Raw genomic sequence first — 24,901 nt, 5'->3', positions numbered from 1 at the left:
ACCCTTCTCCAGGAGGTGAGGCAACGTGCACCTGTCCAACAGCGCAGCTGGCATTGAGGCCTACGGCAGTTTAACCTCTTTTTAATTGTCGGGTTTTTTTCCTTTCTCCTCAGCCTCAAAGGCTATTGTTAGTACAACCCAAACCCCACCAGACTCGGTGTCTTACGGCTGCAGTTTTCACCCGCGGGATCAAGGAGCCTTGGCAGCTCCAAGTCTCTCATCTGCATCAGGCTGATGACGGCTAATGACTGCCTGCACAGGCCGGCAACCACCACGTGTTCCACTGCATTATCTCTAAAATGTAGGAGTACTTTTTTGTTTGATCTTTTTTGTTTCCGAAAAAAAACCCAGACTGAAATTCTTTCACTTGCTTTCCTCTGCTATGTTTGTTCCACAAGAATCTTGCGTATGCCTGGTTCAGGATCTTCTATAATACCCTGTCTCAGACACTCCAGAGAAAAGTCTAAGCACCTTACACTAAGAAGATGTGATTACTGTCCCTCTGCTTTTTCAGCACAAGAACTTGAGCAATTTTTCTCTCCAACAACCCTTTTTCTCTTAGCTAATTGTGTTTTATGAAGATTCTTACATTGCCTGTTGTTACTGTGATGTGCAGGATGGCATTAAAACACAGCAGTGTCTAGGTCACCTTAAGATTGAACTAAATAGCTTGAATAATAGCTGGTTTAGGCATTGTATGCTCTTCTTTTTTTGGCTATTCTACTTTAAGACACATGCTCTAATTTTCTGTTACTGATTGTACTTTGACTCTCAGAGATTAAAGTTGTGGTGGCTGACGTGGACAGTATTTACATGACTATTTCCCCTCATAACACTGTCCAGAATTGATAAAGGCTCAAGAGTGGACTTGGATTTCTGGAAAGCCTTTGACTGTTTCCTTCACCAAAGGTTCTTAAAGAGATTTGGTTGCCATGGAAGATTATGGGAAATCCTTATTAAAAATAGAATAAGGAATACAAGGTTTTTGCTGTAAAATCCCAGAGACTTCTGTGCTAGGATCCGTACTGTTCAGCATGCTCATTTTTGCCTTTTAATATTTTTCCTCTCTTATAATTTCTACTAGTTTTTGTTAATTTTTCTTTTACCCCTCTTCATTTGCTTACTGCTTCTCCTTCCTATTATTTTGTGTCCCTTCCCTTCCCAGGAAGTATCACATCCTAGTGTCGGTCACTTCCTACCAACCTCTACGCAGTTTCCTACAACCCATTTCACAGGAACATATAATTTTGCATTTCAGCTTGTTGATTTCACATGTGCTTTCTCTGCAGATTCAACCTCTTACACATTTGCTTTCTTTCTGCAATTTTTTCAGGCAACTCCTCTTTCCTGGGTTTATGCTACGTAAGCCAGGGAGCGCCAAAGCCGCCTGCTTTCTGGGGAACATGGAGTCAAAAGCAAGAACAGAGCCAGGAGGGAAGGGGCTTCACCAGCCAGGACCTCAACCCACAGGACCCAAGCAAGGTGAGCAGGGCAGGTCCAGGCATGTTCAATTGTGAGTTCAGCTCGTCCGGCAAGTTCATGGTGATGAGGCAACTGCAAGGTGAAGCCCGGAAGGCAACCTGCTGATCAGGGTCGGGCCCAGCAACTTTAACCAGAGTCAGGCACAGTTGCATCATCACCGGGTAATTCTAAGGTGAAGCTGGGAATTCAGTCCACAGGTCACAGTCCAGATCTGTGGAGTCCGTGGCCAGGCACAGGCATGGCTGGGACTCTGTTCATGGCCTAGGGCTGAGCTTCGATGGAGTGGCCATTTACAGGTCCGCATCTAAAAGGTGTTTTCCAAGCACTTGGGAACAAAACGTCAGAATATAAAAATACTGAATAGTGACACTTGGTGGTTAGTTATGTAACCTGCACTTTTCTTGCCACTAGAAAACAGATGAAACATGATCCTCAGCTTTTTGGTCATATGTCGTAGCTTGGCTGACAGTATTCATGGAAGTCTGCACTTCCCAAGCATCTTACAAAAGCTTCAGAAGCATCATTACTTAATTTCTGCCATTAGCAACTCCCAGGAAGGTGCCTGCCAGCTGCAAATCCATGGGCACAGTGGGGTCCACAGTGACTCTTCTATAGGGGAATATGTCCACCACCCAGAGACCATTTAGCAACCCCTAAACCCCAATGCCACAGCAGCCCAAATGGCCATGGGCTGTGTTTGCTGAGGTGTCCCTGGTCAGTGGGGGCAGGTGGCCTTGGACGTACAAACTCTGGGTTTGTGCCTCAGCACCAATTGGGACTTCCAGGTGGCTACGGCTGATCCTGAGCTGCAGGCGGCCTGAGGTTCTGTGTGGTTTATGCTCCCTGCATGACCATCTTGCTACTTTGCAATGAAAATATTAACATCTAAGCTGAGATCTTTGCAGCAGCAGAATGCATTTTTTTATGTTGTAAGTAAATGGAAATTTTAATTAGGAGGCTACAGGGTAGTAGAAGCTGCTTCTACCAAAGGCCGACCCAAGCAGGATGGCACAAGGACCTGTGCTTCCAGCAGGTCTCAAATGGCTATAAAAACGCAGTATTGCAATTGTATGGTCAGGAAAGGTTTATCCAAAAAGGTTTGTGCTAGTAAAATACAAAACAGGAAAGGAAAGTTACAAAAAAATAATTGCATGGGGTTGCTCAGGAGGAGTTTAACCAAAGCCCAACAGAATGAGAAGCAGCAGAGAATGTTGGAAGGGTCATGCTCATGGCAGCTCACCTCTGGCTGTCAGGAGGTTTTGTGGTAGGAAGTCATGAGCTCTCCACATCCCCTCTTCTTCTGGCAAAGGTTTGTGACCATACACAATGGTCATGTCTGTCGTGTGGGGCCAAGGAGCTAGGTCGTGGCAGGGCTCCAAGAACTTCAGTGACTTTTCTCTTCAACTGCCTCTTTTACTAATTGGTTTGAATCATTATTTTTTTGCTAACTGATTCTGTTTTATGAAGATTCTTACACTCGCTGTTTTTACTGCCATGTGCAGGATAGCTTTAATTACATCAGCATTTAGGTCAGCCTGAGCAGACTAAACAGCTTGAGTAGCTGTTATAGGCATCATATGCTCTTCTTTTTTTGGCTAATGTGGGAATATAATGGAAGATTGGCAGGGAGGATTGTAAACACGGTCAAGGAGCTTGCAGCTGGGGTGCAGAAAAACATAGATATCATACTAATTTTTGTTTCGTCTCATGTGCTTGAGAAGTAGAACCTCTATGTTTAGATAGCATAGGCTTCTGATAGACTCCGATGCGTGCCTGAGATTCCTGCTCTGCTGTGAGGAAGATCAAAGCACAGTAGTAAACTACACCTGTGTGAACCCTTGAAATCAGGTGAAAGCAGCAGGTTTGGTGATCCTGTTGCATGGGCTGAGTTCTGCAGTGCCCCTGTCCCCACTTGGGTGCCTCTGCCTGGGTGCTACTTTGGGGACCCTCTGGTTGGCAAGGTAACAAAAATTAATTTACTTTTTGCACTTCATCCCTGGTTTTGTGGTTGTTCCTGTGTCCTGCTTGTGCTGGCTCACACAGCTTCAAGATAAATGCTTTAATTTTCTGTTACTGATTCTACTTTGACTCACAGAAAATAAAATCGTAGTGGATGACACAGGCATTACTTACATGACTGTCTCCCCTCATAGTGCTGTCCAGAATTGATAAAGGCTCGAGAGCAGACTTGGATTTCTAGAAAACCTTTGCCTGTTTCTTTCACCAATGTCCACTGTCACTACATTTTAAGTCAGGCTAAATTACTTATTGCAATAGGAAGTTATTTAAAATGTGCTCACTCTTTTTGATAGTGCATCCTTTTCCTTCTTGACGAAGCACCTGACGGTCTCTCAGTAAGGGTTGTCTACCTTGCTTAGCAAAAAAGAATGGCATTTGCGACAATAATTTAAATTGCTAGGCTTAAAAATAAAATCCAATTCCTAAGGTTTTTGGGTATTTTTTGCGTGTGTGGTTTCTGGTGGTTGTTGTTGTTTGGTTGGGGTTTTTTTTTAATTATTATTTCAATGGAACTTGGATTATTATATCCAGTAATATGAACAATATTTAGCTCAGACATGAGTTGATTACTTGCTCAAGAACACTGCATATCCATACACGTGAGTTTTCCCGTACCTTGTGTGGCAGATACGCATGTCTCCTGTAGTGTAACAATATTCTTATTCTTGTTGGAAAATCGTCATTTACAGATCCGCACCTAAAAGGTATTTTCTAGGCACTTGGGAACAAAGATGTCAGAATGTAAAAATACCGAACAGTGACACTTGGTGGTTAGTTATGTAACTTGCACTTTTCTTGCCACTAGAAGACAGATGAAACATGATCCTCAGCTTTTAGGTCATATGTAGTAGTTTGATTGACAGGATTAATGGCCCAAGCATCTTACAAAAGCTTTAGAATCATCAAATAAGCCTCGTGATGTTCTGTGGCACTGAGGCATGTATGAATTTTTCAGAGGCAGAAGCTAGAAACTAATCAACTGCCAAAATGTGTGCAGTTAATTATCACACAATACAAACGGATTTGGTACCTGCTGTATTCCCTGGGCCACATGTCCCTTCACGTCCTGTCATCATCTCTTACATCTTCCTGCTGTATACACTGCCGCTTCCTTTTGAATCAGGCTGTATGTGTGTTGGCAGTTATTAGACTTTCATGAAAAAGCATTGGCTGTTTATTCTCTAAATGCTGCCAATTTACAAGTTATTACAATCAAATAAAGATTATTCAGCATAAGTGAACACCTAAAAATCATAAAATATGAAGAAAAAGTGCACTAATGGGATCTTGCATTATTTGCCTGGCTGAAGATTATCAGTACCTTGCTGGTCTCATGCAAGTTTATGTTTCCTGAGTACACAGGAGATGGAACAGGCTTCCAAAACCTGCAAGATTTTGCAAGTCACTGGCAGTCAGCAGTCACAGTCTTGTGATTTCTGATGTACCCCCAGGGCCTGAAAAATATTACCCAAGATACCTGTGTCAGCTGTGAGAGCCCCACCAACCCATTGCTTCCTCCATTTGGGGTAAGAACAGGGCTGGGGGTTGAAATGGCTTATTCCACGATTGCTTTCCAATCTTTCAATAAATTACATTTTACAAGAGTAGTAACTCCCAGAGCAGGGAGTGGTTGTGGTACAGAGAAAATCTTACCATGATCTGAAAAGGAGCTGTTTGGGCACATGACACATGACTCCTTATTTCTGAGAAAAAACAGCTGGAGGAGATGAAAAGAAAGGATAAAAACACAAACACCAAAAAAAGACAGTTTTGATGGCTGAAATACTACTGGGGTAGCCAACCGTTTCACAGTGTTTCAGGTCGATGTCCTCATATGATTTTTGGTGAGGGCAGCAGGTACTATTATTAGTGATTTTTAGGTAAGGGGGAGAGTAGGACAATTATATAGCGTGTGTCTATATGGCACAGTTAGCCAACAAGACTGACTACTGTGCTGTGATGTGTTTTTTGCTGAAGATGCTCTACAATAGTTTCCAGGTCAACTATGCCCTGAGGGAAATGGGAACAATGTCATGATGATGAATGTAAAAATTTTCATCATGTAACTGAAGTGTCTGTTTTGTAGAATACCCAGAGATGTTTTGTCTGGCTGTTGTGGGAGATGAAAGTCCCTATAATATATTCATTATCGAAAGAGTAGGAATTCTGGATATTTTGTATATTCATTCTGAAAACGAATACCTTGTACGAGAGCATATTCATCAAGGGAGTCTTGTATTCAGGCTTTTCTGAAATGTGGAAACATTTTCACATGGAATAAGCATCTTTCAAGTATTTTCACGTTAGACAGAAACACGTTCATCACTGAAGGCCCTTCTTGGAAGCCATTCAACTATGAGAACACTCGCTTTTAATAAAAGACTGTTTAAGCAAGTGGGATTCCTGGAATTCCTGAGCAACTTATGCTCTTCTTTACACATTTCTTAGCACATCTTAACTCGAACATTTTATTTGATCCTCACAGACTGAATGGTGGTAAGGAATAGTCACCTCATTAGAACCATGAAGGCTTAGACTGCCATTTCTAGTCTGTCTTACAACGAATTCCGTTTTGACTGCAGTGATTCTGGGGTCCTTGGTTACAGAATTTCAGGTAGAGTTATCTTAGCCCATGTGCTACAATGAGTGTGTATATAGTTTACAACTGCATCTGCACCTGCTACACAGAATAATAATAACACAATTATTGTGTTATTACTTTAGTATATTTAGTTTATTACAGTAGTTTCAGAAAAAAGTAGCAAGTACTTATAAAAATATTAATTAAGGTTTATCATGTCAGTGAAGTAGTCACTGATAAACTGAAACAGATGTTACTTTACTAATATTGCTAACGTAAGCTATGCAGATCACATTTCAATACAGAGATTATGAAACTGCAAAGTAGGAAGGTATTGTTAATCTCATGCATACAACAAATAAACAAAACCCGGTAGAGTCCTCCTAGACAGTTTTTTATCTTATGTTGGAGGAAGAAGAGAAAGGGGAAGGAGCTGACTGAACAGAGGGGCCGCTCAGACTTGATTTGAAGCAATTGTTAAGTTACTCACCTTAGTACTTTTCAGAGCCACAGGCTCTGCAAAGAGGTGTCTTCTTTTGAGATTATAAATGTGTCTCTGGCCAGTCCACTGTCTCTAAGTTCTCCTGGGAAAACAAAATTCACTTGCAACATCAAAAAGAAAAAGATAAGATGGACTATATGAGGGCTACCTTACCTAGTCACTCCTGAAAGAGCTGGAAAAGATGAATGCAGAGGATGACGGATTATCTCTGCTTTAGTATAATATCATTCCCACGGCAGGGAGGTAGAGAAAAGGTGGAAATAATGCCACAGAGCCAGAAGTAGTGATATCTCATTAAATTCCATAAAAAGCTATACTGGAAACAAAGCAGGTCAGAGGTGGAAAACTAACTGCCTACATTTATAAAGACAACTCTGACCAGATCTTTGTAATTGTACCTTTTGGATTCATACAGCAGGAGAATAAATAGTTCACATCTCTAAGGAATGACCTAGCTTGGTTATCTCAGTGAAACCTCTCAGAATCCGGAACTTTTATGAACAGTGACTTGAGCAGGAAAAAATATTTACACCTCTAGGACATAATTTCTCCTCAAAGAGCCCTCACTTTGTTACTGTAACCTGCCCTCCTGGCACGCTCCCGCACTGCCTCGGTTGTTTCTCTAACATTGGTCAATCTCATATCTGTGAATTTCTATTTCTGGCTTTTTGTTTACTTTCTCGCAGATATCTGCACTTCTATTTTGGTGCTCTTATCTTTTTTTTTCAGTGAACAAGGTCACAAGTGAAAGTGGGCTTTGGCAATTCCAGTATTAGCAAGCTGACATTAATTGACATCACGGAACTATTTGCACTGTCATGGTAGCAGCTCCTGGGCTTTACAAATTCACATGTATTAAATTTCTCAGCTACAATTTCCGTTAGTGCCAGTAACAATTCAGTACTGGGATGTGAACTATTGCAGAGATGTACTTGTGACAAACAAATCCACATTCATCTGCTTTCAAATCCTGTTTCTACAGGTGCGTTGAAAAGGCAGCACGATGTTGTGACTTCATTTGAGTAAGGCATTGGTTTGGCAGGTGGTTTTGTGTCCCAATGAGGCCATTTGGTGTGTAGCTTCTGATCCTGAGAATATCTTTGCACTTATTTACTGTTATGCACCAAATACCTCCAGTTTCCACCACAGTCCAGGATTACTCCATGAGTAAGCTCATGAGCATGGTTTTTTTTCAGGAGTAAAAAAGGAGTAATCCCTTTAGATTGATTCTGTGCCAGGTACTGGTATGTAGTCTTGCACAGATAAGATAATTATGGTAATATATCTAATCTCTCCAAACACAAAATAATTTTCAAAACTCTGTGTTCCATTGTACCTATTATATATCATTATCTTATGATTCAGAAACATTATCATCAGTATACAAGGCTCACTGAATAAAGTGTCAATAACTTGTTCATTTCCATTATTTTTAAACTGAAAATTAACAGCTAAGTTATTAAAGCATGTTTATTTCTCAACATCTGTAAGTTGATGTGAAAAATTACTAAAAGACATCTTTTAAAATGGAATATTTAAATAGTATTCTCTAGTTGAAGAAGAAAAGTCTGTATTCAAAAATAGAAACACCAGGTAAAAATGTCATAGCTATCACTTGCTACTAAATAACACAGAAATGTCTAAAACCCAACCACAGCTAAACGGAGTAGGGTGGCTGTAGGTATGTAAAGCACAAAATGAATTGTTATGATACTCACCGCAACATTTATATATTGAAAAAGCAAGTTAGCATGCACCTGTCAAAACTGAGTTCAGATTTCTCATCATTGTTATATCAATGTAATTTTTTTTTCCTTTGAAAATAAGCATCATTTTGCCTAATAGTTTCAGACTAATTTTCTTTCATATTTTAAGGTTCTCTTGATACAGCATATTCCAAAGAGTGAAAGCCAACTCTTCAGCAGGGAGGAGTTAAGCCTCTTTTTAACAGATTGCTCCCTCTAAGCAGTGCCAAGGAGGTTACAATTATTTTTATTGGCATTTCTAATAAAAATACATTTTGCACTTGCATAATTTTTTAAGATAAAATTTACAATTGTCTGATTTTACTAGCTGTTCACTTATGTTTCTATTTAAAGAGACTTCTCTCTTGCTTTCCTGATGCTCTTCACTGCCAGCTGCTCTGACACGTTTTGCTCTTTCAGAGGAACCAGGTTCACAGCGGTTCTGAGGGTTTACCTCCTCCCCGCTCAGCCAAAAACCCCCTGGTTTGTGTCAAATACCATTACATAGGCCCTGCTCCAAAACACTGCCAGGAAGTGTTATTTCAGATCTTTATGCTTCTCAATCCCATCTTTACACTTCTCAGGCCCAATTTTTGGTTAGTCAGGCTTTTGTGGAGTAGAATAAGAAATCTCATTTGTAAAATTGGGAATTAATAGTGCAATAATACAAGTGAATGGCATGAACAGACTTGTTGGTTTTGATGGGACTATTCGTCTACGCAAAATAACTCAGGCACGTGTTTGCCAGCTCAAACTCCAAAGCCAAAATGACAAACTTACTCTCAGTGAACAGTATTACCTGCACTGTAGCTGTGCTTTGAGGCCTTAACCAAAGATCTAGCACCCAAAAAGCTCAACCCACAATTAGACAAAATGGATCCAGGATTACAACTTTCAGTCACATACTGGGACCAAAAAAGTTAGCAGAACAATAGGAATGGCTGGCCTTGGGCAATCACAGTTTTACTGTTTTAACATATGGATTCACAGAAGTTTAAGAGATTTTCTTGTGTCCATTAACTTCTCAAAATATTCTGGAGCAATGTGAAGGGAACCTTGCTTTTATTTAATAGTCTTCCTCTGGCAAACAGGTACGGTCAAACTGCTATTATTTAGTTAGAGGGGGTTTCACCTCTGTATTAAAACCATTCAAATCCTTTTTTAGCAAGTACTAACCAAATGCTTAAGTGCCCTAGCTAAAAAAGATTTAATATGTTCAAATCAATTTTCCAGTGTATCAACATTCTTGTCTGAAAAAAATCACAAGAATAACCAACATCTATGTTAGCAGCATTTATGAATTTAACACAGTAAGCAGAGTAGTTGGGAAAAGGTTGGAGAGAAAGGGCTATGCTCAGATATTTGGGTTGGGAAAGGTTAGAGAGCAAGAGCTATGCTCAGATATTTGAGGGATTCACCAGGTGGAAGCATTTTACAGAACAGCCTGGAGAGGATGGCACTGCTTACCCTGTGTCAGTTCTCGGGATAAAGAAATGGCTCCAGCTTCTGCATCTGTCAGTTTGGCGCCTTTAATAAGGAAGTAAATCACACTGTAGATTTGTATATATGCATGGATAAATAATAACTGACAGCTATCACACTGGCATGCGAGCACGCCTGTGTACTCAGGGCAGGAAATCACATACAGTATTTCATTTGTGCCTAATTTATCTGTGACAAAGTGAGGAAGATGCCCTGAGGACTGGTGACTAACAAGGAGCTTTGTTTATGCAACAAATCCCGTCCAGTTATTAGTCTTTGAAAAGTGCTTTGTTTAGCTTATCAGTGCTTCAGCAGCAATGCCAGGGGCATTATTTTTGTTCAAAGCATATTTCTATTCCCATATTACTGACTCGCACTCCAGCCCTCCATAAGAGGTTATGTGTTACCTGAGGGCTGAAAATTAGGCATGTGCTTCAGTGCCTTGTTGAATCAGGATCAGGATGGTTAACACTGCACAAAATGGAGCCCTTAATAGGTTTCCTTATTAATTTTTCTGCATTAAACTGGAGAACACCTTTATAGAAATCAAGCCTTTCTTAAGGACCATAAAGCATGACAAAGCATAAATACCTTATGAAGTATATATGCTCATTTATTAAAATTATTTTAGCATCTTAGACTTTCTGATTCAATTGTACACTTCACTTGATTAATTGGACAATATTATGTTACACAATCTAATTCTGCAGTTATGCAATTCCAAAGTATCATAAGTTTCTGGCAAGTTTTAAGGCTGTTTCACAACAGTACTGATAAGCTGCTACTCTATCAGGTGATCAAAATACCTGCAGTGTGCCCTTGATCAAGTTAATATTTAAAAACAGTAATGCAAATTTTTTGTTAGGTTCAGGTATCTTTTCAGTTATGTTAAAAAACTTTTTTGGGGAAAGATTTATTTAGATGTTTTAGAAAGGGAGGGCTGTTTTGTTTTGTTTTTTCCTATTTTGTCCCCCCCTTTTTTTTTTTAGCAGACTACCTTTATTTGAGGGGAAAAAACCCCTCACCACATTTCTTTCATGACTGTAATTTAGAAAACCTGACAGACCCTTGTCATTGGGCAACTAAGTTAATAATTGACAAAGACGCAGAGCTGGCCTTAATGAATGATTCCACACCAACACTGTCAGCGGGTGTAACCTGCTCAGCTCCTCTCAAACGTTTCTGGGAAGAGGAATGGTAAGTCCAACTTTACGCAGGTCTTCCAAACCACAGTTGAAAGTGTTCATTAGAATGATTAGGAATAAATAATTGAAGTATTTACTTATACTTTTAATCATTAGATTACTTTTGGAGAATTTGCATGGACCAATTCTTCCCTTTAAAATATGTCATATTTTTAATTTGCTTGTGATTAGGTTAAATACGTATAGTCAAATAATGAGCTGCCCAGTGTGTCCTCCCTGATCATCTTAACTGGCCTTGTAATTGAGACACAGAGCAGCTGCTCACAAAAGAATCTGACCAAGAGGTCTCATTGTATCGTGCCTTCCTAACGAGTTTAAACCTCAAAGCAAGTTCTCTTTTACTTCTAAACAATGGCAAATGTTCAAGGAAAGATGAATAAATGTTTGTTAGCACTTGAATCTGATAAGTGCTTTTGAAACTTTAATTCCTTCTCTTCAAACATGAGAACGGACTCATCCCTGATGCTTTAAAACTAAATTTCCTTGTGGTAAAACTGAAAGATGTTGTGAGCTGAGCTGTGTCACAGAGATAAAGGTTTATACCCCCAGGAGCTTCTGGTTTCACAGTCAACAGTCTGATCACTACTGCACACCTTTCTTTTGCATGCGAGAATTAAAAATGCATCAAGTCTAGTCGCTGTGGTTTAGTACAAGAGGCTTGATTTTGGAGATTTCTCCTAGAATTATTTTCTGAAGCGCTCAGTTTTCATTATAAGTCAGAAGATGTGTCCAGATTTGAAAAAGGCTACTTTTTCTCAAAAGTGTGATTGCCTCATAGGGAACTTCTGGGCTTGAACAGTTTCAGAGCCTGGCCCCCGATGAGGTACCTACGTCGAGAATTCTTTTTCAAATCTGATCCCAAAAGCAAATAATACCTGTGGTGCCCACAGAGGAAGGAATATAAACATAAGAACACCATTTTAGAAAAACTTTAAAACTATATTTAAAAAGAAACATGTAAACTTCCCATGGTCTTTGCCAACCAGAAAATTTAAAATTTGACACGAAGCACTGTACATGGTTATCCACTGCAACTCCTATAATTTTAAAAAAGTTTTCAAAAGGCATTTGTGTCATATATGAGCATGTATGTCACACTATGTTCAACTTACTATCTTCTTGCTAGTTTGTTGAAGTGGGTGGGTACATTTTCCATCAGTATTTTTGCATAGGGAGTTACTTTATGTCCATTAGCTGGTGGGGGAGCTTCCCAAAAGATAGGAATTGTGGCACTCATAATTTGAGGTGGCAGAGTTTAAAGCTTTCTCTGGATCTTTGGATTCTAAGTCTGTTTTTCAGAATAATTTGGTTCTGAACTTTGTGTGGGTTTTTTTCCCCATTTCTTCCAAGTAAACTGACTCCTACTGGACTATACATTTAACCTTCCCATTCCGTCTGTAGTACGATTCCCAAGAACGTATGGCCTAAACCACCAATATTTTAGGGCTTTTAAAGATTAATCTTAGACAAAAGATAACATTAGGTGTTCAAAATAGTATCAAGAAAATCAAACAGAAAATCTTGACTTGGGTATCTTCTTTCATATAACAAAATGAGATTACTGTGGTTGTAAAGTATGAGGAACTCTTGAGCTTCCTTCTGTCTCTTGAACTTGGGAACAGGCTCATTTCAAATCTCACCAGTGTGACCAGTATGAATGCTGAAGGAATTTCCAAACCTGGTTTTCTGTACTATACATTGTGGCACTCCCTAATTTGACCGCAGCTCATCAACAGTTACTGGAAGATGATGTTTCTGGTGACAAATAGTGCAAATTTGCCCCACTTCTCCCACAGCAGAGATGTTCCTGGTATGGCGGCATAATTTCCATACGCTACATAGAAAACTATTTCCATAGTCCCCTTTTTATTCATCAAAGCTGCTTTACAGTATCAGCATGGCATTATTTGGGCCTGGAATTTTCAAAGGTGCAATAGCCACCAAGATCCAAATACAAGGCTATAAAATATTAACTTTTATGGGCACTCTCAAAGTTGCCAGCCTAAGATCTTAACAGGAATGACAATTTTAATTATTCTTTGTAATTACATGTAGAACTACTGTATGAGAGGAAGCTCTCTAGAAGTCTGACATTTTAGGCAAAGTCACACTAAATATTTTATTTTGCTAAGGCTATTTAATGCCATCAAAACCTCACAGCCTCGTGACACAAAATACTAACTGCCATAATCACTACTTCAACTCTAATTCAGTCTGCTAGTTCAAATGTTCAAAGGCTGGCTCAAGATTTTGGCAGGGGTAAATTAATTCTGGCAGACTTATAGCTATGTAAGATACCATCTGTCTTCTTCTATCAGATCCAGCTGGGAGGTCCCCTTTTAACTAGGATAAAGACAACTCGAACACCATTTTGAGGGCTTGGACTAAATAAATCAGAAATTTGATTATGTGCATATAATTTATTAAAAATAAATGAAAGATTTGGCATGTCTTTCCTAGCCTCTCTACTCAGGAGAAGACAAAGCCACTGATATCTTTGCTGAAGGTGACTCCAAGTCTCTCTTTCCCCTTGAATGCTCTATTGATGTAAGAATGGCTAAACCAGGTCAGACGAGGGCCATCTTGCCCTCCCTGCAGCAATGGATGCCTACAGAAGAATAAAGAAACATTAATGATGCTTCCCCAGAATACTCTCTCATTCTCTAACAGTTTATGGTACCGGAACTTCCTCAGTCAGAGGTACTACCTTTGCATTTCACAGTACTTGATGCACAGCACCTGTTCAACTCAAAAATTTCTAGCATCCATGACAAGAACGTCCCCTGAAGTAAATGTAAAGAACTGCCTATTTTTTTTTCTCCGAATTCGCCACCTGTTAGTCATACTGCCAGAGCTGGTCGAGTTTCCCACCTTGTTTCATTCAGTAGGAGAGAGATCACAATAAAATAAAAAATGCTGTGTCATGGTACCGGGTTTGAATGATTTTTCTTCATTGTATACAGGCGCGTGTTCTTCGCCTACTGTCATTAGTACAGAATCATTGTCTGGTTCTTTGCTTTAATTCATAAGAGTCGTAACTCTAACTCAAATGCTCTGCAGCATTTTGCCCTCAGCAGCAACTTGCCCTCAGCTGACGAGTTTGCAGCCCCTTCGTGTGGTAACTTAGCAGCCAGCACTGGTATCATATGGCAACACAGCAACGTTCCATTTTCCTGTTTTCTGACCAGCACAAACTCTGTTTCTGCACAATTGCTCATTAAGTCGGCAGAAGATGAATCATCTGGAAAAAAAAAACTATAATCATTTGTCCCCTAGGAGTCATATAGTAAGTTAATTATTGTACAACATGTTCTAATACGAACTACATGAGCACTTTCAACTTATTGAGGTTGCAGAGGGCAAGAGAGCTTTTCAAAATTTCCATCGGTTATGGTCTGGGAATGCTGGGTTTCCCTTGACTCAGTATCTATTGCATAATCAGAAACACATTTGGTTCCCTTTGTTGTATGAGTCAAAGCTAAAGAAATGTGTGTGTTATTACTTTGCAAAAATAAAGAGTAGATACCTGATTGGCTTGTCATGTATGCAGTGTTTATAAACACAACTGCTCTGGGGCAGTTCCTCAGCTGATGAAAACTACTTCACCTTTTATCAGTTGAAATAATACTCTTCTGAATCTGCAAATACCCCATCAGTACTGCATGGGAAGTCAAAATATAGGAATGTGATGTGCCATATGGATTTTAGGTGGCATTGTGTTAAAAACTGCTTGCCTGGGGCTCACCTGTCCATGTACTGGACTTGAATCTGTTCGTAGTCATGTTTCAGTTATTTGTATCCAGTCATCCCAGCTTTGTTGGGTGATTGTGTGATTGTTATCTCAGCAGGAGATCATCTTATTGGTGCATAAAGAGGAAAATCTGAAAAGAATGCGAATGCCTTCAGCATCTGAAGTTTTTCTGTTGAGAATCAGAAACAAATACATCTACAACTTCACAAACTGTAAAGGAGAAAGACTTTTCCCAGTAGTTACGGCACATTGTTTTAAAACCTCCAGTTCTTATTTACAAACTGTCATCATAGGAAAGAAAGACTGGTATTAAAGGTGCTGATCTGAATTTACGAATTGGGTGAACTCATCATTTTAAGACATGGCTCTGGCAGAAGACCCGGTTTCCTGACCACTCATTCGGCAGACCTACACGATGACCTCTCTCTTCTTTCTTGGAATTATTACATTAAAAAAGTTAATTGCTTAAATAAAACCTTTGTCTGTTGTCAAATGAGCTTGAAATTTCACAGTCAGGCTGGATCTTCCAATATTTGAAATGCAAAAAATAGTACCTATTGAATTTTCTCTCTATAAAAACTTCTATAAAGAGGTCAAATACTTGGAAGTGTATTCACTGATCTGTCATGTAGACAAATGCCAGTTGGGTGTTTGAAAAACAAATAAGCAGTCCAAGTTGGGCAACAAGGGACAGGAACCAAACAGCAACACTGTTATCTCAAAGTATGCCGTCATCTCATCTGAACGTCTTACTTCAGTAATGGAAAAATAATACCTGTTCCATGCAATGCTGCACCTCTGTGGTCATTACGAAACACGAAGTTCACCATTTTTTGACCAAAGCCCAAAGTAAAATCGTAATTGATGTCATCTCCTGTTGAACCTCGCTAAACATGCGTAGGCAGTGGGGGACAGTCAGTGACCTTCAAGACTCTGCCCTAAAGTGGAAGAACTTCCTTGGAAGCTGCGTCCCAATTTCAGAAGCCCTCCTCTACTCCTGGGACTGACAGAAACATCAAAATAACTTTATCTCAAGAGAGAAAGGACACTAATCACAATATTATTACATTTTCTTCCAAGACTGATCTCGTGGTTATGGCAATTGAACGTATGGTCAAATGCCAGTTTCTCCATGGTGTGCTAAGAGGAAGTAGGCAGGTCCGTCATCCGTTACAGATTATCTAGTGCATCATAATAAAGGTAGCAAAAACTTTCAATGTGGTAAGGAATCAGTATCAAGTAAGAAGAACTTATTTTTACCTCTCACTGTATCAAATAATCCCGGCACAGATGAATATACTGCAGAGTACTCCAGAAGCACGGTAACGCAAATATGCCCACTTTGGATTTGAAAATGCCTCTTTAGCATTTGAGTAGCTTACAGAATTCTTATCTTCCTACTCTAAAAACAAAGCACAATATTATTCTTAATTATAGACGTTGCTAAGCAAAGGGAAGGATTGTTTGGAAGCAATTTATTTCCTCAAATAAAGGAGTCTTTTTGCTAAATAGCCTGTGATACGCGCTAAGGATACCATTCTGCCACCCAAGGAAGGCAGAGAATGCACCAGACTTTATTTCAGTATTTTAAGTAATAGACATGACTCCAAAGGAGCAGGAAAAAGATCCAAAATCTACTGAGGTGGACTTCAGGTGCTGTCTGACTAATAACGACAGCTACAGTGATACAAACTCGACTGGCTTTCAAAACATAAATATTATCCAGTGGTGTGGGGATGTATCACTGGAAGCAGAAATGTGGCATCATAATCGTACCTCTGACGCTGGTCCTTTCTGTAGGATTACACAAAGCATTTCTTTGTGCCTGATTTTCATTATCTGCTGAGGTAACGATTAGTTCTGCGTGACATCTATACTTGGTTTCTGTGACTCTCTGCTAATCAAAGTAAATTATTATTAATGAACTGAATATGTCAATCAAAGTACTAATTTGTTGAAGACTCTGTACTACTTCTTTTCCAGGAATCACTCCAAATTTGGCAACGTAATAATCACAGTGACTTCAGCTGCCCCATCTGTCTCCAGACAGCTACTTTCCCAGTAGAAACCAACTGTGGACATCTATTCTGTGGTAAGTTTTCTGGATTGACAGTGCAGTGCTCATACAGGCTACTGAACAAAGCACTCTTCTTACAGAGATCTCAAGTTCTGTTTAAGAACCAAGACCAAGCCCATCTCCCTGGAATTAATGTAAGTTCTCTCATTGGAAACAGAAGTCTCATCTTTATATGCCACCAAAAAATCAGTAATAGTGTTTTTATTTGCTCAGTGCTTTTGCATCTGCAAGGAGCCACTTGTCAAATGCCCAAGAAATCTTAAGATGACAAGAGGCAACAGATTATTTTACAGGATACTGTTAAATTACAACACAGCCTCATGGAATGGGTAAAATGCACCAGAAAAAACACAATTTGAATTCAATTATGCAAAAAAAGCCTGTTATAAAAATCAACAGTCTAATAATCATGCAGCTCGTGACTGTAAAAGTTCAAGATGCAACAGACTTTAAGTCTTATCTTCAAGCATGAACTCACTTTCGGGAAGACAGCTTGTCTTTTTATATGTCAATACTCAACAGCATAAAAACCCAGCTATCCCATAACATTGGCTCTGATTGTATTTGTATCGGTGAAAACTGGGAGTAAAACACACTGGGCTCAGGTCTGATTCTGTTCCACAGGCTTGCTTTCCACGTGAAACATTTGCCTAAAATAAAGCAGATGTGATATAGAGCAAGAAGGCATAATTACTTTGTTTTGTAGTCCTGTAAAAGCATTCTAAACAAAAAAATAGTGGAAGTTATACATTAAACAATTCAAAATGTGAGTTTCTAGTAATGTATAAACGTTATTTTAATCTGTTTGTCTTCTTAAAGTAAATCTGTGTGGTCATAAAGGGGAAAAATGTTCAAAGATGTCTCATCATGATGGATGCTCAGTAACTGTTTATTCCAGCCCAGGATCTGTCTTAACAGGAAAGGGACAGATCTAGATTTGAGGGTCCTTCTGTCGAGGCTGCCTGTGCTGTGGTCTCCCAACCTCACCCAGTGCACTTACAGTCACTGGATAATCTTAGTAAACCTGTAATTCTGTAGATAAATGTGTCTGCTAAATGCCTTCTTTGAGGCTGCTAAGCCATGCGGTTAGGATTTTAAAATTTAAATAATTTTTCAAAGAATACAAGGATGAAGCACAGAATAGTGGAAGGAGTTATATTCGTAATTGCATTTATAAAGGGGATTTCAGGATTTTTAAAGCCCACATTATGCACCACTAGAGCCAGTGTGAGCTTTGCGCCTGCTTTGAAACGCAGCAGGGTAAGACCACCAGCATACTTGGACTGACCACTGTTTTTCTCAGACCTCTGAGATACATCATCCAGTGAATTTACAGGTCAAATTCACAACCTCACTGCCTCAGCAGCTTATCAGTTTCCTTGCTGTCATCCCCAGGGGTACTTCAGGGCTCCTGCGCAGCACGAGGTCAGTGATCTCTGGCAGAGGGGCAGGCAGGCAGCACCATCTGCTACTGCAAGAGCCAAGACACATCAGAAGACACTGGTCAGAACCATAAAGCTCCTTTCCACTGCTCTGGCATTTTACAGAGACCTTAAAGCAAGTTCGAGTTAAATTTACAAGCCTTTTTCACATTTTTCATCACATAAGAGCATTATAAAACAGCCCAAGCATAAATGAGAAGAAGGGACTGTGTTGTTAATGCTGGTGCAATAAAAGCACATTTTTATCTTTAGGAAGTGTCATTTTTCTCTAGATTGAAATGATGCTCACACAGCACAACTCCTCACCACTGCCACTATCTGCAGCCTCTGAAACGACACCAAACCAGTGGATCACCAACAGCTGGGGACACTTCATAGGGCTCATCTACCTCATGAGTGACACCATTTAATCCTTTAGGTTGTTTCCTGCTTTTATAACACTGTTTTATAACATACAGGAAAAGGATACCTCACTCCAGGACAAACAGTGAGCATATGGCCCCAAAACGTGTTTCAAATAATGTCACAGAAGTTATAGTTTCAAGTACAAGGACAGACATAACAACAAAGATCATCAACTTTACTCATTCCCTGGCCTGGTTAAGTTTCCCTTTTTCATCTCTGAATAAGACATAATGATATGGACTTTATTTTTATTTTAAGATCTGTCGACGAGAAATAACATATACAAGCTTGGTATATATTGTTATTGTTAGCTGTATATATTTAGCCAGGCTTTACTTTCCTCAAGTACATCATCATTTACACTCCGAAGCACTGATTTCTGTGCAATGCACTATATATGTTATGACTATGTTTATATTGTAGAATCAGCCTCTGTAACATGCCTCTTTTTCATGTCTTTAACCAATAAAACTTTACATTGGGCTTATCAAAACCATTCTGCCTAGATCTAAGTCTGTTGTGACTGAAATAAAACTTCTCTTGATGCCCTGTGGAACAGAGCTAAGGCAATGCTGAGCTCTCTTAATAAATTCCAATATGGTAAAAGTTTTATTTAAAAAATGTGGTCAACCCAGAGCTTTTAAAGAAGATTAATGTGGACTTATAAAAAATGTCTGATTTTATTATTAGTAGTAATTCATACAGTTTGTCCTGAGGTTTTCGTTTTCAGCTTCAGTTTGAACCATATGTTCAGGAAGTTCAACTGAAAAGTGATCCTTGAGCAATATTATTTTTTTCTAATTAACAATAACCACAGAGGTATTTTAGAGAAACCTACAGACTCCCTTGGAAGGCTGTGCAGCAGGCTGGATTAAAACAGGATTTTGTCTGGTTTATGAAAAATGCACCAACGCACAAATAGGTCAACTTCAGAGGAGCCCTTCCTTTCCTGTTCTACTAAACAAAGGATACAGCAAATTTTAATTTCCACGGGCTTCTTTTTTGAAAGCCCTTGAAGAACCATGGAATCCATCAGTGCCCCGCTGTCACAGCGATACAGCCGTGTGGATCACGATACAGGATCTAGACCCAGTGGGTCAAAGCAGTTCCCTTGTCAAACACAAAAGGTCAAACGAAAGCTGGAAGCTGGCTGCCAGACTGAGTTTATAGGTACCACGTGGGGATTTACATATAAACACAGCCATGTGCCCAGCCAACTGCTCTGTATGTGCAAACAAAACAGAAGAGTCATAAAGAAAAACCCTACACTCAATGGAAACAAAAGCAAAAAGCACAAGTCAGAGAGACGTTCATGAAAAATATCTTTGGGCCAAATTTAACACCTCTAGTCTTAGTATACAAGATGTAACTGATATTATAGCATCATGAACACTTTAATACTTGATTTCAAACACAGTTTCTCCAATATTCTTTTCAGTGACAACAGATAAAGTCTGGGTGCAGAAAAATCCCACGCTGAGGGCTCCTGTTATAATACTGCTTACAAGAAACTACGTGCCCTTTTTTTTTTTTTTAAGAACAAAGAGCATTGTTCAATTCAATAAAGCAATTCCATCAAAATGGCAGCACAGCATTCTGCTTCTGTTTTCACCGGGGTCCTTGTCAAATTTGATCAGTTCCAATGTTAAGAGATTTTTTTTCCTGACCTGTCACATTGCACACTGCGCCCAGGAGCTGAAAGTCAAGCTGTGCTGCTTCGGATTAGCTGCTATTTATGCTTTGCTGTTTTTGCTGTTAGTGCCAGCACTGACATTCATGTATGTCAACTGCTGCTGTCAGCTATATGCGCAGTCTGATCTTATTGTCCTCAGATTCTGCCCTCTTTCACACCTGAGACCTTAATGTAAGAAAAGATGATGTTGCATTTGGAAATTAGTTAGCAGTCATCTAGGTAAGAAGAATAAAACAGAAAGCAGCAACTCGCTCTTCCAGAGCGATGCAGTTTCAGAAGGGTAACAGAGTTGAAATATAGTAAGAAAAAAAAGGCAAATGGACAAAATAGCCCAATGTACAACACTTTATCACCAAGATACATCTTGTGTCACCAGAAGTCTGCACCACCAGGCTGTCCCCTGGCTGTGCACATTGGTTTATCGGTGGTAACTGACCCTCATAACCAGTAAAAGCTGAACTGGCTCCGGTGGAACTCCACCTTGATGCAGCTGCGCTGCCTTTGTCCGCAGCAGCCAGCGCCGTGCTCTGAGGGTGCCTGTATTCCTGAGTGCCTCGACCTCAGCCCAGGGAGCTCCAGAATAAGACACTATCGACAGGAAAAGAAACTGAATCAAAGTCGCCTTTAGAAGGTTCATGTATCTCTGCGTTTACCTATGTAAGAGAGCTAAGGCTCCATTTTTACACAGTCACTTTGCAGAGCAAAACCACATCTTAAAATGAAAGCAAAGAATTACATTAATTTTTACAGAGTTGTAGAAAGAAGAGGGTTTATTACTGATAACTTCCTTGTAAACATTAAATATCCTCAGATATATCTGAAATATATTTGCACTTTTTTTTTTTTTGGTAGGTGCCTGTCTGATCACATACTGGAAACACAGTCCCTGGTTAGCAGCCATAACCTGCCCTCTCTGCAGACAAAAGGTAAGACTTACCTCCCTTGTTCACATCTGCATACAAAATGACATCTGCATCTACATACAAAATGACAAGCTTCAACTCTTAGGCTCAACTTTATTTATCCTCCGATTTTCTGTAGCATTTCAAACCTATTTAGACTTGAATGACCCTGCAGCCATTCTCATTTGTCATTTGACATGTCATGTCAGGCAACTCTGCGAAATAATTGAACAGGCCTCCAGCATTTTACTTTTGTATAATTTATTTAATCTCTGGGAGAACATTCCATAAAAAGCAATATGGAAGTTCCTAATCTCATCTGACCCCAGTCTGAGGCTGCCCGTTTTACTGGAAGGATGATGGAAGTCATAAAAGGAAAATATTCTTGCTATTGTGGAACTGCTGGAGCTGGACAAAGGTCCAGTTGCAAGAGAGAGACTATGAAGAGATGTCCTACGGAACACGAACCTTTTTAATGGAGGTTAAAATACACCGTGCTAATACCAATCTTTTCTTATGAAGGTGGTTCTTCTGGATAACATCTCTTGTGAGAAGCAACAAGATAAGCCAAGTAAACAAATTGTACATGACATCAGAGATTACAACAAGCGTTTCTCAGGGCAACCTCGACCTGTAAGTAGTTATACATCTACATTTACCCAGTTAGTAGTGCGTAACACAGAGAGGATTGAAAGAGACCCAGCAATGAAAAGCAGTTTCTATCATTATGTGAATTACCTTTTTATGCAATTATGGGCAATACCATGGTGGAAGTGTGACAACCCACTTCTGGGTCTAGCACCTTCTAGTAAAGGTTCAGGCTAGAACTTTCGAAATTGAACTCGGATTGGAACTCCAGGATTTTAACTTGCCTCTAAAATTTCAAATCAGATTCCAGCTTAGAATGGAGCTGGTTTTTTTCCCCAGATATTGGCAAAATCAAACAGCCCATGCTGGCTCTGCACTTTTTTAAAAGCTGGAATCCCAGCTGGTAAGAGCTGGTACAGAGACGTGACAGGCAGTGGAAACGACTGAGAGATGAGGGCTGAAGGCACAAGTGAGGCCCGTTCCTGACAGGGTGTAGAATATCACCAAAGCAAATCTTACTCTCCTGTCACATCCTGGTAGGAGCCTGAAAGGACTGTGGAGTCTGGTTCAATCTATGGACTAAACTAAGCACTGTGGAGGGGAATGTTATTTTCCAACCCAACAAACTAGCATTAATGAAGAAGAACAGTCACGCAGTCCTACGGTTCCTGTACACACCAAGGCGAGACTTGAGGCCTCATTTTCAAGCATTTGTGGCCTACACTTGATGTCAGATTTTAAAGATGGGCGTATGCTCAGTGCACCCATTAAGGCCCAGTTTCCAAAAAGGATTAAATGTCTAGCATAATATTTTCTTTTTGAAGTGCTGGGGGAGCGGGGATTCCTTTTGGAATGTCCTCTAGATACCGCAAAATAACTGAACAGCATAGGTGGATTTGGACAGCACAGAAAGTTTCTGCATTTAAGAGATGTGAATCTGAAAGTGCTTAAGAGTCACATTCAGCTGAAAGAACTGCAGGGCATCAGAAAACAAAACAGTATAACTTATCTGAATATTTAGTTTGCAGATTACCTTTACGACATGCCGTTATTCCTGACTCTTGCCTTGCGAGGAATCTTCACTTGGGGCGGTCTGGTATGGATTTTTTTCCTAAGAGTTGCTGTTTGCTCCTTCGGAACAATCATATGCTTGTCTTCTCCATTTGACACAAAGCCTGGGCCTCTCTGTAGGACACTTGGAACAGCTGACGACATGGTGGTTGTTTCCCTTCTTTTAATTTGCATGATAAATATTTGTCAGCAAATTGCATCTAATGGGGTAAATATGGCAAGGTCCACAGCTCAGAGCATGCTGTCAGAGTCCTGACTGACTCAAACTTGGATTCCTCGGTCAAACTTCATCAGGCGATGACAGGCTTCTCTCTGATTTGGGGCAGCCTATGATGGATTTGTCATGCTGCTGCTGACAAAGGCTGAAGCAGGATGCAGCAATACTTGGCATGGCCAAGTGATTCAATGTGCAAGTGCTCAGAAGGCTGGTTTTACACTATACACTGCTAGACTCTTTCATGCTGCACTTCTTTGTAACTTATCTTCATACAAAGTGCCTGAATTGAAAACGCCTGAGGCTATGAACAGAGCCTAAAATCACAATGCCAATCAACTTGCAGCTGAAGAGTTGTAGAACTCTTGAGCTTTAAGATTTTACATCTTGGCTCAATTTGAATAACATTTTAATTTGAGAACTTAGCAAATGGTAGAATTTGCCAAGTCTTGTATAACGCAAGGAATGTTAGATAGTATCACTACAAAATCTTGTATCCATGCTTTGTGTTATCCCAGCTGATTCTATATCCACTGGAATACAGATTTTTTACAGCTCTGCAATGACTGCAGTCCTGATTTTAAAAAGAATTAACATGGAACTGGTAGTAACACTGGCTTAGAATAAAAATACTACAAGAGGAGAAAAGCATTAACAATCATGCAAGAAATGCGAACAAATCTTTATATAACTATTTCGTGTAAGCCCAGGCGAGGTACACAGCTTCCTTGAACTCTGTGCATCTGAGCTTTAACAAAGTCAGCATGACTGTTTGTTTCCTTTCTAGACTTCATACACTCCTTGTGATTTCCTTGTAAGACTTGGTACCAGTTCAGCCAGACAGATCAAGGCCAAACTTATGATGCTGATAAAAATAGCAGGAAGTTTAAGGAAAGTTTGCTGAAGTTGGGGTGTGTGTGCACGTCTGTTTGTGTTGCGCTGCAAAGAGTTAAAAATGCTGCTGCAGTGCCAGACAATCTGTGCCTGTACAATCTGGACATTTGCTATGTATTTGGAGTCAGTGGACTTCATTTTTACATATGAATTGTATATTAAAATAGATATATTAAAATTTAAGAATATTTATTGTTCACAATACACTGGTCTCCAACTGTTTTTTCCTTCTTTGTATTTTCAGTTGGCATATTTTATTGTGCCCTTGAATTGTAAGCTATAATATACCATAATGTTGCAGTTGTTTTGCTTGTTGTACTCTTTTTGTTATGATGTTTTTTCATTTTATTCCCATCAACTTTCATTGTCTTTAATTATGTCCCTGAACTTGTAAAGTTGTTTCTCTTAACAATGGGTACTTTGGAAACGGCAACAATTGCTTTTCCATGAACGACAAGGCAGGAAGTGCATTGTTTCTTAAAAAAAATTACCAGATGTTTTTGAGTGCTGACTACTAACATGAAAAAACCCAGAAACTATTATTTTCCGAGTTCTCTAAGTGCAGTTTTGTTATTGTGTAACTTCTGTTTGCATTTAACTGGGAATTATAGCCTATGCCAATACTAAAGAACAGTACTTCTATCAAGCTAAGTGTATAAAGACGGAGTCCATTTCTATAAATACTGACTCCATGGAAAGGGACTGTGGGTTGTTTCTCTTGCATAATACAGGCTCACCGAGAGGGTGGCAGTTTGCAGTTTGGAGAAAAAAAGGGTTCTCGTTTTGTGACTGATAACAGAGTTGTGTTTGATCTGAGTACACTCTTCTGCTACTCCTCGCTTCTTAAT

General features: G+C 39.6%; 1 protein-coding gene across 1 annotated transcript; it reads left to right on the top strand.

The window, feature by feature from the left end:
• Positions 1 to 234: 234 nt before the first annotated feature.
• On the top strand, positions 235 to 23,201 carry LOC136002154 (E3 ubiquitin-protein ligase RNF170-like). Its single transcript, XM_065656987.1, has 6 exons — positions 235 to 301; positions 1,334 to 1,482; positions 16,751 to 16,859; positions 21,237 to 21,310; positions 21,809 to 21,919; positions 22,896 to 23,201. Exons 1-6 carry the CDS (start codon positions 235 to 237, stop codon positions 23,199 to 23,201), a joined length of 816 nt encoding a protein of 271 aa, XP_065513059.1.
• The last annotated feature ends 1,700 nt before the right edge of the window (positions 23,202 to 24,901 follow it).

This window comes from Caloenas nicobarica, chromosome Z (genome assembly GCF_036013445.1).
Source record: "Caloenas nicobarica isolate bCalNic1 chromosome Z, bCalNic1.hap1, whole genome shotgun sequence".
NCBI classification, from domain to species: Eukaryota; Metazoa; Chordata; class Aves; order Columbiformes; family Columbidae; genus Caloenas; species Caloenas nicobarica.
The sequence above is the reverse complement of the archived record's forward strand: the minus strand, read 5'-3'. Positions and strand labels throughout refer to the sequence as shown.